Genomic DNA, 19,110 nt, shown 5'->3' with positions numbered 1-19,110 from the left:
CTGTATCTGGTCACTATAATACAGGAGGAGCAGACTCTGGTGTATTGTCTGTATCTGGTCACTATAATACAGGAGGAGCAGACTCTGGTGTATTGTCTGTATCTGGTCACTATAATACAGGAGGAGCAGACTCTGGTGTATTGTCTGTATCTGGTCACTATAATACAGGAGGAGCAGACTCTGGTGTATTGTCTGTATCTGGTCACTATAATACAGGAGGAGCAGACTCTGGTGTATTGTCTGTATCTGGTCACTATAATACAGGAGGAGCAGACTCTGGTGTATTGTCTGTATCTGGTCACTATAATACAGGAGGAGCAGACTCTGGTGTATTGTCTGTATCTGGTCACTATAATACAGGAGGAGCAGACTCTGGTGTATTGTCTGTATCTGGTCACTATAATACAGGAGGAGCAGACTCTGGTGTATTGTCTGTATCTGGTCACTATAATACAGGAGGAGCAGACTCTGGTGTATTGTCTGTATCTGGTCACTATAATACAGGAGGAGCAGACTCTGGTGTATTGTCTGTATCTGGTCACTATAATACAGGAGGAGCAGACTCTGGTGTATTGTCTGTATCTGGTCACTATAATACAGGAGGAGCAGACTCTGGTGTATTGTCTGTATCTGGTCACTATAATACAGGAGGAGCAGACTCTGGTGTATTGTCTGTATCTGGTCACTATAATACAGGAGGAGCAGACTCTGGTGTATTGTCTGTATCTGGTCACTATAATACAGGAGGAGCAGACTCTGGTGTATTGTCTGTATCTGGTCACTATAATACAGGAGGAGCAGACTCTGGTGTATTGTCTGTATCTGGTCACTATATACAGGAGGAGCAGACTCTGGTGTATTGTCTGTATCTGGTCACTATAATACAGGAGGAGCAGACTCTGGTGTATTGTCTGTATCTGGTCACTATAATACAGGAGGAGCAGACTCTGGTGTATTGTCTGTATCTGGTCACTATAATACAGGAGGAGCAGACTCTGGTGTATTGTCTGTATCTGGTCACTATAATACAGGAGGAGCAGACTCTGGTGTATTGTCTGTATCTGGTCACTATAATACAGGAGGAGCAGACTCTGGTGTATTGTCTGTATCTGGTCACTATAATACAGGAGGAGCAGACTCTGGTGTATTGTCTGTATCTGGTCACTATAATACAGGAGGAGCAGACTCTGGTGTATTGTCTGTATCTGGTCACTATAATACAGGAGGAGCAGACTCTGGTGTATTGTCTGTATCTGGTCACTATAATACAGGAGGAGCAGACTCTGGTGTATTGTCTGTATCTGGTCACTATAATACAGGAGGAGCAGACTCTGGTGTATTGTCTGTATCTGGTCACTATAATACAGGAGGAGCAGACTCTGGTGTATTGTCTGTATCTGGTCACTATAATACAGGAGGAGCAGACTCTGGTGTATTGTCTGTATCTGGTCACTATAATACAGGAGGAGCAGACTCTGGTGTATTGTCTGTATCTGGTCACTATAATACAGGAGGAGCAGACTCTGGTGTATTGTCTGCATCTGGTCACTATAATACAGGAGGAGCAGACTCTGGTGTATTGTCTGTATCTGGTCACTATAATACAGGAGGAGCAGACTCTGGTGTATTGTCTGTATCTGGTCACTATAATACAGGAGGAGCAGACTCTGGTGTATTGTCTGTATCTGGTCACTATAATACAGGAGGAGCAGACTCTGGTGTATTGTCTGTATCTGGTCACTATAATACAGGAGGAGCAGACTCTGGTGTATTGTCTGTATCTGGTCACTATAATACAGGAGGAGCAGACTCTGGTGTATTGTCTGTATCTGGTCACTATAATACAGGAGGAGCAGACTCTGGTGTATTGTCTGTATCTGGTCACTATAATACAGGAGGAGCAGACTCTGGTGTATTGTCTGTATCTGGTCACTATAATACAGGAGGAGCAGACTCTGGTGTATTGTCTGTATCTGGTCACTATAATACAGGAGGAGCAGACTCTGGTGTATTGTCTGTATCTGGTCACTATAATACAGGAGGAGCAGACTCTGGTGTATTGTCTGCATCTGGTCACTATAATACAGGAGGAGCAGACTCTGGTGTATTGTCTGTATCTGGTCACTATAATACAGGAGGAGCAGACTCTGGTGTATTGTCTGTATCTGGTCACTATAATACAGGAGGAGCAGACTCTGGTGTATTGTCTGTATCTGGTCACTATAATACAGGAGGAGCAGACTCTGGTGTATTGTCTGTATCTGGTCACTATAATACAGGAGGAGCAGACTCTGGTGTATTGTCTGTATCTGGTCACTATAATACAGGAGGAGCAGACTCTGGTGTATTGTCTGTATCTGGTCACTATAATACAGGAGGAGCAGACTCTGGTGTATTGTCTGTATCTGGTCACTATAATACAGGAGGAGCAGACTCTGGTGTATTGTCTGTATCTGGTCACTATAATACAGGAGGAGCAGACTCTGGTGTATTGTCTGTATCTGGTCACTATAATACAGGAGGAGCAGACTCTGGTGTATTGTCTGTATCTGGTCACTATAATACAGGAGGAGCAGACTCTGGTGTATTGTCTGTATCTGGTCACTATAATACAGGAGGAGCAGACTCTGGTGTATTGTCTGTATCTGGTCACTATAATACAGGAGGAGCAGACTCTGGTGTATTGTCTGTATCTGGTCACTATAATACAGGAGGAGCAGACTCTGGTGTATTGTCTGCATCTGGTCACTATAATACAGGAGGAGCAGACTCTGGTGTATTGTCTGTATCTGGTCACTATAATACAGGAGGAGCAGACTCTGGTGTATTGTCTGTATCTGGTCACTATAATACAGGAGGAGCAGACTCTGGTGTATTGTCTGCATCTGGTCACTATAATACAGGAGGAGCAGACTCTGGTGTATTGTCTGTATCTGGTCACTATAATACAGGAGGAGCAGACTCTGGTGTATTGTCTGTATCTGGTCACTATAATACAGGAGGAGCAGACTCTGGTGTATTGTCTGTATCTGGTCACTATAATACAGGAGGAGCAGACTCTGGTGTATTGTCTGCATCTGGTCACTATAATACAGGAGGAGCAGACTCTGGTGTATTGTCTGCATCTGGTCACTATAATACAGGAGGAGCAGACTCTGGTGTATTGTCTGCATCTGGTCACTATAATACAGGAGGAGCAGACTCTGGTGTATTGTCTGTATCTGGTCACTATAATACAGGAGGAGCAGACTCTGGTGTATTGTCTGCATCTGGTCACTATAATACAGGAGGAGCAGACTCTGGTGTATTGTCTGTATCTGGTCACTATAATACAGGAGGAGCAGACTCTGGTGTATTGTCTGTATCTGGTCACTATAATACAGGAGGAGCAGACTCTGGTGTATTGTCTGTATCTGGTCACTATAATACAGGAAGAGCAGATTCTTGTGTATTGTCTGCATCTGGTCACTATAATACAGGAGGAGCAGACTCTGGTGTATTGTATGTATCTGGTCGCTATATTACAGGAGGAGCAGACTCTGGTGTATTGTCTTCATCTGGTCACAATATTAGGCTACTTTCACACTAGCGTTAATATTTTCCGTTATTGAGATCCGTCATAAGGTCTCAATACCGGGAAAAAAAACGCTTCCGTTTAGTCCCCATTCATTGTCAATGGGGACAAAATGTAACTGAACAGAATAGAATGCTCGAAAATGCATTCAGTCATACCAGAGAGAAAACCACAGCAGGCTGTGGTTTGCTTTCCGTCCTTGGATGCGGACCAAAACGAATCCGTCATGACCCAGAATGCAAGTCAATGGGGACGGATCCGTTTTCTCTGAAACAATCTTACACAAAAGAAAACGGATCTCTCCCCTATTGACTTTCAATAGAGTTCATGATGGATCCGTCTTGGGTATGTTAAAGATAATACAACCAAATTCGTTCCTACCGGATCCAGCAAAAACGCTAGTGTGAAAGCCTTACAGGAAAAGCAGACTCTGGTGCATTATGGGAAATCAGGCTGTGACATCCTTAGATCTGTTAGAAGCTTTTCCTTCATGTGAGTCTTCAGTTGGAGGTACCTACAACATCTTGATACTGCTGACAGTAGAGATCTACTATAACATATGGGACCTAAGGGACTTATTCATTTCACTCTTCAGAAGATCTGACATTCCAGGTTCTGCTGTCTCACCTGTTTCCCCTTCTTCTGCATTTGGTACTTTACATCTTTATCTTTAAATATTCACGATGGCCCCTAATTACTTCATCTTATCCAAAAAGGGTGTAATTAGTCAGTGCAATGTATAATGTATACATTATTAAACCTGGTCCTGCCATTGTCACTGAGCAGAAGCAGCGGCTTTCCAGGGACATGTTGCATAATATAAACAGTAAATCTCCACGCCCAGCGAAGTTCTGCCCATGGACCAAAGCATTAAAAGCTGGAGCAATGTGTAATTGTTCTCTATTTTATGGCTTTTTTTTGTCCTGTTGGGCCAGGAGCTAGAATATATCAACTTAAATTTCTGAGTTGCAAGCAGCGAGAACTCACAGTCATGAGCAGTCCTATACATTTATTACAATTTAGGCAACCTGAACTTCCAGAACAAGTTTTACTATGGGATCCTATGGTTATTTGTTACTCCCCTTTGTTATGCCGTCCTCCCTTGAACTTGTGCTAGGTCAGAATTGCTACACAGTCCCAGTCAATGCCTATCAAGGAGCATGGTCAGGAGTGGTTGTTGCAGCCCCGTCATTCTAGGCCAGGCATCCTCAAACTGCGGCCCTCCAGATGTTGCAAAACTACAATTCCCAGCATGCCCGAACAGCCTACAGGTATCAGCCTACAGCAGGGCATTGTGGGAGTTGTAATTTTAAAACAGCTGGAGGGCCGCAGTTTGGGGATGCCTATTGTAGGCAATACTGGGGGAACCTAGAATCCAGACTACCATCAGCCAATATACCAATACAACCAATACAACCAATACATCAATAGAATCACTGTTGTTGAAGCGTTCCTAAGCAAATGGGGGTAAAAAAAATTGTGGTAGCCCCAACCCCTCAAAAAAAAAAAAGAAATCATAAAAAACATGGATTACTGACTGTGTACAAGAAGCATTTTATCAGAATCCCATTCCAAAAGGATATAATGACAATATACATTGTATGAGTAGATACATCACATTGGGTTCATACATGCCTGGTCAAGTAAGAGATATGCGTTGCCAGTGATGTATGGCAGCTGCTTATCCTCCTGTCCAAATGACAAAAACCGTGCATGATCAACTACTAAATACTGCATAATCACCTCTTCTACCGAGTATCCTTTATAGTATTAAAAGTCTAGTTTAACTCTTAGTAAGCGAGTGGTAGAGGGATCTGGATGGTGGAGGAGTAGTGCTACTACTTTTATTCCAAAATTAGTTTCAGCATTCCATTAAAATAACTTTTTATATACCATAATCTGCAATGTAATAAAAGCCCTCCCCCTTAAATAGTGCATGTAGGATAAGATTAGGGAAACAGGATTATAGCCATCAGCAAACGCATCTTTGCTTACAGCATAAAATATTAAATGTCACGCTTTCTAATCCGGATTTCGTCTCCAGTCACAGATCCTGCGTTTGCGTTCAAATATAAGTTGCACTATAAATATATATTACAGGCGAATAAAAGAGCAGCTTGCTAATGTATATCAGCAAGTGGAGGGTGCAAGTGGAACAGGTGGCATCTGACCCATGCATCTTGGAAGCAGAGAAGCGAGATTTATTGTTAGATGTAGACTCTCAGGCACCGTCTGTCATAACACGCTCTTATCCTTTACAAATAATGACTTTCTACAGGGTCTTGTAAAGGCACCAAATCACAGGATACTGTGCTTAGCTGCTAAGGTCACCCAGGATAGAGGCACCCAGCAGTACACTTGCAACGACTGACGTCACGGTAATCCTTCTAGGCGCTATAAGTGCTGCCTGACTTCATACACAGATATGAGGGCACTATTTTAGACTGTTTTAGCTATTAGTGTTAAGGATTATCCACATTCATCTACCGCTTCGGCCTATGCTAAGGTTTGCAGAGAGGAGTCAACTATAAGATGACCACTTATATCCTGTGAAACACCAAACCTACAGTAATCCTCCCAGTAACTTAATGCCAGGTCGGATTTTCTCTGGAGGTCATTGTGTGCTGTGTTCCTGGAGGGAAGCAGAATGAGTTACAATTATACGAAGAATTGTAATATTAGAATATTAGAATAAGGAGTATATACCTAAAAATAGAGAGATAGATGATAGCTAGATAGATAGATAGATAGAAGATAATAGATAGATAGATTGATAGGTATTAGATAAAAGATATATACTGTAAATGACTGATATTGGATGGATAGATATTGCATAAAAGATAGATAATAGATATTAGATAGATTTTACTTACAGGTGAAACTCGAAAAAATTAGAATATCGTACAAAAGTCCATTTATTTCAGTAATACTAATTAAAAGGAATTGCATTAATGCAGCTTAAAATTTGAATTTTGTGAAAAGGTTCAATATTCTAGGCTGAAAGTGTCCCACTCTAGTCAGCTAAGTAATCCATACCCCCTGAGCAAAGGGGACCTGAGATTGTGACTTTGGGGTTTCATAAGCTGTAAGCCATAATCATCCAAATTATAACATAAAGGCTTGAAATATCTCGCTTTGCATGTAATGAGTCTATCTCATATGTTAGCTTCACCTTTTAAGTTGCATTACTGAAATAAATGAACTTTGCACAATATTCTAATTTTTTGAGTTTCACCTGTAGATACAAAGATAGATATTAGATAGATGATTGATTGATAGATAGATAGGTACACAGCTAGAAAGATAGATAATAGATAGATAGATATTAGATAGCTAATTGATCGATAGCTTGAGAAGGCCTCATGTGCTGGGCTGAAACGTCCACCATCCTTCATCACATTTGGAGTGCCACCTCTTTTTTTGCTAAGCTAAATAGTCAGATACTGTTTAATATGGGAAATATAGATAGTCCGCTACAAGCAGACCATGCTAGAATATATATTAGGCTCTGATCCATTTGGAGCCCCAGTAGTCATTCTAAGAAGATTTTTACAGGAAGCAACACTATTCTTCCCATCAGAATGTCAGAAACCACAACTGAACCCAAACGACCCCATTATTGGGCAGGAGAGACTCGCACCTCCCATGATAAACAGAAGCGACAGTCTTACTTTCCACATTCATGAGATCAAATTTATGCAGTAAAATTCCTGTGTTCCTGTAATTATTCTGAAATATCAAATTTTCTGGATTATCAAATCCAAGATTATAGGGATTTCAGTCCATGATCTGCCTCAGCCTTCTTGCCACAGTATTCACATTATGGATGTTACACATATTAGTGTGCGTAAAATAAGTTTTAGGAATCTGCCTCAGCCACTAAGAGCTCTTCCTGGTAATCTCTCTTAAAGAAGTTACCATAAGAACATGCATGTTTTATGCTAAGTACAGTTTGTCCATGTACTCGTCATTCTCCTGTTCTGCAATTAGTCAAGAAGACTAAAAGGCTTATTTAAAGTGAGACTAAGTGACACTTGCCAGATCAGCCATTTCATTTTGGAAACAGACTACCGTACGTATCTATTTGCTAGTTCAGATGCCTAAACATCTAACTTAATGGTATGTAATCTGAGATTACAGATTAAAACATTAGATAATAAATCCTGAAATATTTTCTTTTCGTAATATGAACATTTAGAGGGCATTTATACCTGGGAGGGACTTATTTCTTTATGGCTGCAGAAATTCATAAAAAAATACCACTGAGTCTCTTCTTTTCCTGTAAAGGGGATGCATTGTTAAAAATGACATACTCTTTGAATCACATTTTTCAAATTTTTATTTTGAATATATTTATTAAAGATTTCAAAAGTTTAGATTTTTTTTTTCTAATTGTCCTTGTCATTATCATTGTTTAAAAATTACCCTGGCATATTGCAGTGAATTCACTGTAGGCATTGAATTTCACTATGGGCAGGTACTTCCTCTTCTGTAAAAATCACTTTTCAGCAGTCATCTCATTAATATTACCAGAGATGAGCGAATTTTTCAAAAATTCGGTTCGCCTAAATTTTGGGAACAAATTTGGTTCGATCCGAATTTATTTGCAGTGAATCCTGTAAAAAACTGCTATTTCCCTGCTGCGGGGAGCCTGTATAGTGGTGTAGAACACTACCTTGCAGTAACACTCATAGGGAGTCTGCTGTGGTAGTGAAACAATACTGTGAGTCAGTATGACATGCAGATGACAGGCGTCTCTCTTAGAATCACTGCACACTTCACTTATTTGGGCAGTCTCGAGGCCAAAACTGACCAAATAACTCAAGTACGAACTCAGCCTTACAGGTCGATGTTCGGGTCAAGAAGCGCACTCCTTTTACACCGTCGTCAGCTGATTCCACAAAGATGTCTACAGAACCTGCTCTATTAAACGCTTATACAAGTAGTAGAGAGGGTGTCAGTGGTTAAGTTTGACGTTTATTGACGTTGTGATTATTTTGCCATTCCTGTGATCCGTCAGAACAATAACCCCCTAAAAATGTATCCTTTCTGTGGAGCAAACGAGGTGCAGAACAGCATGTCACCGCCGTGCCCTGTGGTATGCTGGAGGGGCATTGTGAATTGTCCCTGCAGTGGAGGCTGAGGACACGGTGGAGGATGAGGAGGCAGAGGCGGACATTGTCGCAGGACCAACGGTGTGACAACGTGGAGGCGAAAGCGGCGTCACCTGGCCAAGTTGCTGGTGTGGCTGTGCAGAAACCACATTCACCCAGTGGGCTGTAAAGGACATGTATTGTCCCTGACTGTAGTTACAGCTCCACACGTCGGCACTGCCGTGCACTTTGGCAGACACCGACAGGCTCAAGGACTTTTTGGCTAAGAAATGACGGCTTAGGACTCTCTACCTCGGCTCGGCACAAGCCATCAGTTCTCTGAAAGGTGCAGAATCCACCACTTGGAAAGGGAGGGACTGCAGCACCAACAACTTGGACAGGAGCACATTCAGCTTCTGCGCTGTTGGATGAGTGCACACATACTGTTGTCTCTTGGCAATCGCTTCGGTGATCGATTGCCGACGGAATGACTGACAAGGAGCAGGAGGGCGAGGAGCAGGAGCATCAGGACCAGCAGATGATGGGAAGGACAGACAGCTCCCTTCGGCTGAGGTGGTGGAGCCTTGACTGCCTGAAACCGGGTGTGTGCCACTGGATGATGCAGCGGTTGCTGCGGCAGGCTGGACCACCACATGGGAGCCACGGTTCTCCCAGGCCACTTTATGGTGACGCTGCATATCTTGATGCAGGGCTGTGGTGCCAGCATTGGCACCCTGGCCACGCTTCACCTTCTGCCCACAGATTCTACATATGGCCATGTTCACCTGCTCCGGCGCCTTAGCAAAAAACTGCCACACCGCTGAGTAGGTGCTTTTACCTCCAACACTACGCACTGACTGACTGCTACCGCTGCTGCCTCCGTGAACGTGTGCACCACTACTTCCCGCGCAGGTAGGCTCCTGCGAAACGGGTGGTCTACCCCGGGCACGTTTGGCTCCCGACCTCCCACTGCTGCCACTCTGCTGACTCCCGCCCATGCTAGCAACTTGCTGGCTCCGCTGCTGGCTCACGGCAAAGTGCCACGCTCTTATCCCGATGATGATGAAGCCCCTTCGTCAACCAGCTCCCAAGTGCGCTGAGCTACATCATCATCTTTGAGTACTGTCTGCGCGTCATTGATGTCCTCCTCAACCGTCTCCCACACCACTTTCCTCATCACTACTTTCCCGCCTACCGGAGGAAGCGGCGGGTGTCTCCTCTAGATCTTGGCTGAGCAGTAGCTGCTGACTGTCCTCTAGTAGCTTGTCCTCGCTGAAAAGTGGAGCCGAGCCTACGGCATATAATACTTCTTGCACTGAGGGAACTGAAAATGACAGAGGAAGGTTCAGGACAGGTGGGGGCACAGGGCCTGCTCCCGGGCCATGCCAAATAAGTGTCATGTTAGAGGAACCTACCGACTCTTGGCTTGGGTTGTCTGATGTCACTTGGGACGAAGTGGATGACCGAGTCAACCAGTCAAAAACCGCTGGGTTGTTGGTCAAGACACAACCGATAGATGGATGACACTGAGAGCTCAGGTTTCACGCTGCAACCCCTGCTGCCACACCCCCTTACTCTGCTGCGAACTCTGCCTGTGCCAGAAACATTTAAGCCTCTGACATTCCCCTGTGCAGGGCCTGTCACTTCTCTGTCTGACATAATGTTAGATCAAATAAATAAATAAATAAATAAATAGGAAATTAAAACACCGCCAAAAATTCAGTAATTTTCTCACTTCACCACACAATGGCTAATAAGCCCTTTTTTTTTTTTTACCAGTAATACACTCCAAAAAGGGCTGTAATTTTCTCACTTCACCACAAAACGGCAAATACTTTTTTGTGCCACAAATACACGCCAAAAAGAGCTTTATAACATATAACTGCACCACTGAACTGCAAATATATTTTTTCTTTTTCCACTAATACACGCCACAAAAGGCTTTAGAGCATATCACTGCACCACTGATCGGCAAATATATTTTTTCTTTTTCCACTAATACACGCCACAAAAGGCTTTAAAACATATAACTGCACTGCTGATCGGCAAATATATTTTTTCTTTTTCTACTAATACATGCCACAAAAGGCTTTAAAACATAACTGCACCTCTGATCGGCAAATATATTTTTTCCTTTTCCACTAATTCACGCCACAAAAGGCTTTAAAACATAATTGCACCGCTGAGCGGCAAATATATTTTTTCTTTTTCCACTAATACACGCCACAAAAGGGTTTAAAACATATAACTGCACCGGTGAGCAGTGAATATATTTTATCTTTTTCCACTAATTCACGCCACAAAAGGCTTTAAAATATATAAATGCACCGCTGATCAGCAAATATATTTTTTCTTTTTCCACTAATACATGCCACAAAAGGCTTTAAAACATAATTGCACCGCTGATCGGCAAATATATTATTTCCTTTTCCACTAATTTACGCCACAAAAGGCTTTAAAACATATAACTGCACCGTTGATCAACGAATATATTTTTTCTTTTTCCACTAATACAAGAGAAAAAGGGCTTTAGAACATATAACTGCACCGCTGATCGGCAAATATATTTTTTCTTTTTCCACTAATACACGCCACAAAAGGCTTTAAAACATATAACTGCACCGCTGATCTGCAAATATATTTTTTCTTTTTCCACTAATACATGCCACAAAAGGCTTTAAAACATAACTGCACCTCTGATCGGCAAATATAATTTTTCTTTTTCCACTAATTCACGCCACAAAAGGCTTTAAAACATATAACTGCATCGGTGATCAGTGAATCTATTTTATCTTTTTCCACTAATTCACGCCACAAAAGGCTTTAAAATATAATTGCACCACTGATCGGCAAATATATTATTTCCTTTTCCACTAATTTACGCCACAAAAGGCTTTAAAACATATAACTGCACCGGTGATCAACGAATATATTTTTTCTTTTTCGACTGATACAAGACAAAAAGGGCTTTAGAACTGCACCGCTGATCGGCAAAATATATATATATTTTTTCTACTAATACAAGAGAAAAAGGGCTTTAGAACATATAACTGCACCGCTGATCGGCAAATATATTTTTTCTTTTTCAACTAATACATGCCACAAAAGGCTTTAAAACATAACTGCACCTCTGATCGGCAAATATATTTTTTCCTTTTCCACTAATTCACGCCACAAAAGGCTTTAAAACATATAACTGCACCGCTGATCAGCAAATATATTTTTTCTTTTTCCACTAATACACGCCACAAAAGGCTTTAAAACATATAACTGCACTGCTGATCGGCAAATATATTTTTTCTTTTTCTACTAATACATGCCACAAAAGGCTTTAAAACATAACTGCACCTCTGATCGGCAAATATATTTTTTCCTTTTCCACTAATTCACGCCACAAAAGGCTTTAAAACATAATTGCACCGCTGAGCGGCAAATATATTTTTTCTTTTTCCACTAATACACGCCACAAAAGGGTTTAAAACATATAACTGCACCGGTGAGCAGTGAATATATTTTATCTTTTTCCACTAATTCACGCCACAAAAGGCTTTAAAATATATAAATGCACCGCTGATCGGCAAATATATTTTTTCTTTTTCCACTAATACATGCCACAAAAGGCTTTAAAACATAATTGCACCGCTGATCGGCAAATATATTATTTCCTTTTCCACTAATTTACGCCACAAAAGGCTTTAAAACATATAACTGCACCGTTGATCAACGAATATATTTTTTCTTTTTCCACTAATACAAGAGAAAAAGGGCTTTAGAACATATAACTGCACCGCTGATCGGCAAATATATTTTTTCTTTTTCCACTAATACACGCCACAAAAGGCTTTAAAACATATAACTGCACCGCTGATCGGCAAATATATTTTTTCTTTTTCCACTAATACATGCCACAAAAGGCTTTAAAACATAACTGCACCTCTGATCGGCAAATATAATTTTTCTTTTTCCACTAATTCACGCCACAAAAGGCTTTAAAACATATAACTGCATCGGTGATCAGTGAATATATTTTATCTTTTTCCACTAATTCACGCCACAAAAGGCTTTAAAATATAATTGCACCACTGATCGGCAAATATATTATTTCCTTTTCCACTAATTTACGCCACAAAAGGCTTTAAAACATATAACTGCACCGGTGATCAACGAATATATTTTTTCTTTTTCGACTGATACAAGACAAAAAGGGCTTTAGAACTGCACCGCTGATCGGCAAAATATATATATTTTTTTTCTACTAATACAAGAGAAAAAGGGCTTTAGAACATATAACTGCACCGCTGATCGGCAAATATATTTTTTCTTTTTCAACTAATACATGCCACAAAAGGCTTTAAAACATAACTGCACCTCTGATCGGCAAATATATTTTTTCCTTTTCCACTAATTCACGCCACAAAAGGCTTTAAAACATATAACTGCACCGCTGATCAGCAAATATATTTTTTCTTTTTCCACTAATACACGCCACAAAAGGCTTTATAACATATAACTGCACCGCTGAACGGCAAATATATTTTTTCTTTTTCCACTAATACATGCCACAAAAGGCTTTAGAACATACAACTGCACCACTAACCGGCAAATATATTTTTTCTTTTTCGACTGATACAAGACAAAAAGGGCTTTAGAACATATAACTGCACCGCTGATCGGCAAAATATATATATATTTTTTCTGCTAATACAAGAGAAAAAGGGCTTTAGAACATATAACTGCATTGGTGATCGGCAAATATATTTTTTCTTTTTACACTAATACACGCCACAAAAGGCTTTAAATCATATAACTGCACAGCTGATCGGCAAATATATTTTTTTCTTTTTCACTAATACATGCCACAAAAGGCTTTAAAACATATAACTGCACCGGTGATCAGCAAATATATTTTTTCTTTTTCCACTAATACATGCCACAAAAGGCTTTAAAACATATAACAGCACCGGTTAACAGAAAATATATATTTTTCTTTTTCCACTAATACACGCCACAAAAGGCTTTAAAACATATAATGGCACTGCTGAACAGAAAATATATATTTTTCTTTTTCCCCTAATACACGACAAAAAGGGCTGTAATTTTCGCACTTCACCACACAACGGCTAATAAGCCCTTTTTTTTTCCAATAATACAAGCCAAACAATGCTTTAGAACATATAACTGCACCGCACAAGGGAAAATAAGACGTAGAAATATTTCCTTGTATTCCTTGTAATAAACCCTGTTAATGCCTGTATCAAACAGCACTTGCAACCCAATACCAAGAACGGTTAGCTGGAATTACAGAGCTGTATAATGGCAATTTGGGTCCCCAGTCAGTGCAGCAAGGTGTAATAGGATTGTTCCTATTACCCAGGCTGTAAGCTCCCCTACTGAACTCTGTTCAACATAAATGCTGTGGTATGATTCCTCCCTATTCTTTCCCTACACCTTGAATAATCTTTCCCTGCCCTTGTAAATCGTTTTTTTAGCACAATTAAGTTTTTTCTAACACTGTCCCTAGTGCCTGCTGACATCTCTCCCTGCACTAAGTACACTGATAAATGGCAGAACCCAAGATGGCTGAGACTATTTATAGAGCTGTGACATCACAGGGCTGGCTGGTTGCTGATTGGCTGCATGCATGGCATTATGGGTGATCCCGCCTTCCCAGAGTTCCTTTCTCCATGTCCTCACATGTGCACCAGCCATTTTAGGAAAAAATTTGATTTGTTACGACGATCCGTGAGGGAATTCAAATTCGGTGCAAATTGAATTTTTCCTGAAATTCGGATCAAATTCCACTTCGTCAGCATCGATTCGCTCATCTCTAATTATTGCATCCAGGATTACAATGGCTTGGATTTTGCCCTGATATGCATTGTTGGCCGTGTGACCTTATATAGACAGGGGTGTATCTTCCAAAATAATGTCCAAACATCTAATTTGCCATATGTGGACTCAAATCAAGCTTCAGAAATATCTCAAAGATGATCCAGAGAAATAGGAGGCCCCCAGAGCTAGCTACCAGTGCAATGTTGGTATTCACAAAATACACCCACCATATATATTAAGGTGGATGTGTTTTGTGAATACCAACATTGCACCAATATTTTTATATTATTATTAATATTGTTATTAATACTATAATGAAATGTATGAATAAAAATAGTAGTACTTTATTATGTAAAAAACTATTATAGTACAGTAGACCTGATAATAATAATATAAATTATAACAAAGCAATTATAATATTAGTATAATAAAATGTAAGGATAATGATAGTAGTAGTGTCAGTAGTAGTTTATTATATAATAGTAATATAGTATAATATATAAATAATAATATAACGAATAAAAGTAATACTATTTATGGCTTTTTCCATCATGCATATCACAAATAAGGATTATCCTCTTTGTCTTTATTTTCCACAGCCAACCTTTCAGGATGAATGCAAGTTTAAGGAAATTCTGCTATCCAATAACTATAATGCCTATGAGTCCAAAATGTATCAAGGTGCCTATCTCGGAATAAGCAAACACGGAAAGATTAAAAGAGGAACCAAAATTTCTCCAGCCATGACAGTCACACATTTTCTTCCACGAATGTGACATGAATTCAGTCAAATGTGTCTTGTAATTTTGCACATGTGAATAATCTCCCAGGTAAAATATTTATACAGTAGCAGAATATATGTATATTTGGATGGAGATATTTCTACCGGATTACTGTGCCCTGTACCAATCTGCTTATCAGGCAAGTCAAAACACAAAAAATGTGCTATATTTAGTACAGTAACTTAATTTATCCCTGATGGATAGAGGACACATATGGAGAACTTTGTTTTCCAAAGGACTTTTTACCATTTTATTTTCCGGTAGGAAAAAAAACGTACAGTCCGTCAGCCTTTATTATAAGTATACGAAATACTTCCCATACCTCGAGCCTCAGCTTTAGTAGTTTGTGCATGTGTATTATTATTATTGTTATTATTAGTAAACCTTTTTTAGTTTTTTAAAGGATGAAAATATCAGGCTAAATTTTTATCTTTGTAAAAATGATGTTTGAAGAGATTACTAAGTAAGAGATATGGTGGTAATGATGCTTTATTTTTTGCTAAACAGTAAAATAAGGGTGAAAGACGTCTTTGAAAATGTCGTTTCAATTGAAACATAAGAGTTACTGAAGAAAATGAAAATGTATTACATAGAAGAAATATAAAATGTAGAAACAATGTGTGTATCTATCTATCTATATATATATATATACATATATATATATATATATATATATACACACACACCGTATGTATATATATATATATAAATATATATATATATATACTGTATATTCAGAACCTAAAGTGGCAATGGATGACTTGCGTATTCAATCAGAGAATCCCTGGGTCATGCATTGCCCTCGCAGGCCCTGTACAAAGTACAACATAGTGTGCCAGCTTTCCGTCGTTATTATAAATGGACTCATTTTATACTTTATTGCTTTTTATAGCTGTGATTTTATGCCTGAGTTGTATACTACCGTTCATACATTAGATATTTTGCAGCAATACCCTCAACATGAGCATATGGGCTTTCAAAACCTTTACCCTGGGTTCACACCTGAGCGTTTTACAGCGCGTTCAAACGCGCTGTAAAACGCTCAAGACATGAAATCCAATGCTTCCCTATGGGAATGGTTCTCACCTGGGCGTTTTACAGCGCGTACGAACGCGCTGTAAAACGCCCGACGCTCAAACAAGTACTTGAGCTTCTTTGGGGCGTTTTGACGCGCGTTTGTGGCCATAGGACACTGCAGTCAATGACACAAACGCGCGTCAAACGCGCGTTTACTATTACAAAAAACGCGCATAAGAACGCGCGACAAAAACGCGCGTAAAACGCGCGTTTGAGAAACGCTCAGGTGTGAACCCAGGGTTATTGGAACCACTTTCGTTGTCATTATGGACTGAACTACAGTAAATAAGGACCTTTTAGAATGACCATCTGTACAGAGAGAACAAGATATGGAGGCTCTGTACAGAAATTGGCACTAATAAGACCAGTATAGTTAACCACCGGAAATCATCATATTATTTAGAAAGGAGAATGGAGGAATAGAAAGTGTGAGCCATTATCTGATTGATCATAGGGTATATCATTGTATAAGCTCTGGGTTTTATATACAACTTATTTCGGAGTCATATTAAGTAATATAAAAGTCACTATGATGTCACATATTGAGCCATTAACAATGTACACTAGGATGAGATTGCAAAGAAGGATGGCCTCGGAGAACTATAGTGTTGTCCTATAAACTGTCCATTGTCTATGTACATTTAATAGGTTGCCATGGTGCCAAGATATTATCCCTGTGGCCTGATTTTCATGAATGGACCCCCATTGTGCTTTACAAACTGGGAAAGAATGTGTTTATAGAAAGAGAAAAAAATGAGATGGTGATGAAACGTTGTTTGGCTATAGGCAAGTTGGACCAGAAAGCTACAGTATGTTCTGTATGAGTGGTGTAGGTAGAAGATATGTGAGAAGTTGTCCACTCCCTGTGTAGCATGTAATTGAGAAAGTTTATGTTAAATGATGTAGGTATTACCTGGACTACAATACATTTTACCTTCTGGTTCAAGGTTCACAAAAAAAGTTAACTATTTGACCTTGAAAAGGGAACTAGTAGAAAATTTACATTGGTAGAGTCCATGGGGGAATTAATCAAATGCTGCAGGTTGTTTGGTAAAGTTGGCGCACCTTTAAACCCAACATTTCTGTCCACAAATGCTACTCCACTTTTTTACACTATCCCCTTCTGGAGAGAGATTGCAAATTTATTATGACTTTTTAAAGAAAAATCAAATGAGAACCTAACGTAGCTAACCAGCACCAGCTTTCCCACACACTTTTCAAAAGGGACGAGAGAGTTATAAAACGCCTCTTGTGGTAAACCAGAGATCTAGTGAAGCGGAAATAATAAATGTCACAATGAAAAAGACATGGCAAGATCTCACATTCTAATTGTATATGAATTGTAGAGTTATGGAATGTTCTGAAAGTTACTGAGGTCAGTCTAAGCTTGTATTTCCATAAGGCTTCGGAAATAGAGACTACATAGCAAGCAGGGATAGAGACTATATAGTTGAGCTATGTCTTGGAGTAATTTGTCAAGTCTAAGGGTTTAAAGGATTTGTTAATGTAAAAAAAGATGATATCTGAAGGTTTTGTCTGTATATGACCTGTTTTGTTTTTGGAGTTTGGGAATAAAATGTGTTATTCGTGATATAGGGGACATTAATTCTTAATTATATACCAGTTATAAAGACAGTAGTAAAAGCAGGGTCTGCTTATAGGGGTGTCAGTGAGGGCTTTTCTCCCTCCAAGTTACTTGGGCCCCATTGCCAACATCCTTAAAGCCAGGTAGCACAACAGAATGTACAAGGAATGCTCTCGGTGGTGACCATATACATGGTGCTGTTGGGTGCCTTTATAAACACCAGCAACAGAAATTGAGAACCCTCACTGGGAGCAACCTTGGGAACTTGGCAAATTTGGCAAATTTCTTCCCATACAGTTGGTTTTAGTTGTCCTTGTATAAGACACATTATTAGACTGTTAACCCCAAGTGAATTAGTGACTAATGTAGATTCACTGTGGAATATGTTTGTACGATGTGCCAGTCCTATAACCATACTAGTCTATTTATTGCCCTGATTTCTAACAATGGCTATAACCATCCAATCATGTCTGAGGCTTCTTAATCCCAAAATGTTTCTTTGTTTCCACTAACACATTGACAAGAGGTCTTGGAATAGCTGACATACCAATACAATAGCATTACATCAGGGTCATTTTGGGCCACTGCATTCACTCACTTAATGGAAAACAACTTGAAATATTCACAGCGGACATAAAATGTTGCGTCTATCTGTGTGGTGCGTGGTCTTCTAATGTGGAATCCTTGGAATGTTCACAACAGAGCAGGTGCAGAATCTGAACCATAGGCTGGGTACATTTTAACTTTTTGTATAATTGATGTTTAGTTTGATTTTTCAATGTGTTAAAGTATTTTTTTAACAATCCTTTTTTTGTTGGATTGCATAAAATTAATTGATCACTTGGTATTCTACTAGAAGCACCACTAGCAATCAGTTGTAGTCTTCCATCGGAAACCTGGAAGCAACTGTCCAATCGCCCTGCAGCACCCCCAGAGGGGATATGAAGCATTACATGATTCCTATTTAAAGCAATAGGATATTGTGTAATGCATGACCTGGCAAGGTCCTCCAGAAGAAGACACTCTTGGTAGACACTTTCCATTCTGGCTAATTGATGGAGATATTTATTAACTGAGGATTCCTTAATATGGTATTTATACAATGTTTTTCTCAACCAGACAAACTTTTACTCTGAACTTAAGATCATAGACATGTGGAAAAATGAC

At 39.7% G+C, this 19,110-nt stretch overlaps 1 protein-coding gene across 1 annotated transcript in view; it reads left to right on the top strand.

Moving 5' to 3' along the window:
- Nucleotides 1–16,288, top strand: part of FGF6 (fibroblast growth factor 6) — a 30,490-nt gene extending 14,202 nt beyond the window's left edge. Inside the window, exons 2-3 of the mRNA XM_044277946.1 lie at nucleotides 3,625–3,653; nucleotides 15,099–16,288. Coding sequence (XP_044133881.1) covers nucleotides 3,625–3,653; nucleotides 15,099–15,275 — 206 coding nt within the window. The 3' untranslated portion in view covers nucleotides 15,276–16,288. The remainder of the gene's footprint in view (nucleotides 1–3,624; nucleotides 3,654–15,098) is intronic.
- The last annotated feature ends 2,822 nt before the right edge of the window (nucleotides 16,289–19,110 follow it).

This window comes from Bufo gargarizans, chromosome 2, assembly GCF_014858855.1.
Source record: "Bufo gargarizans isolate SCDJY-AF-19 chromosome 2, ASM1485885v1, whole genome shotgun sequence".
Classification (NCBI taxonomy): domain Eukaryota; kingdom Metazoa; phylum Chordata; class Amphibia; order Anura; family Bufonidae; genus Bufo; species Bufo gargarizans.
The sequence above is the reverse complement of the archived record's forward strand: the minus strand, read 5'-3'. Positions and strand labels throughout refer to the sequence as shown.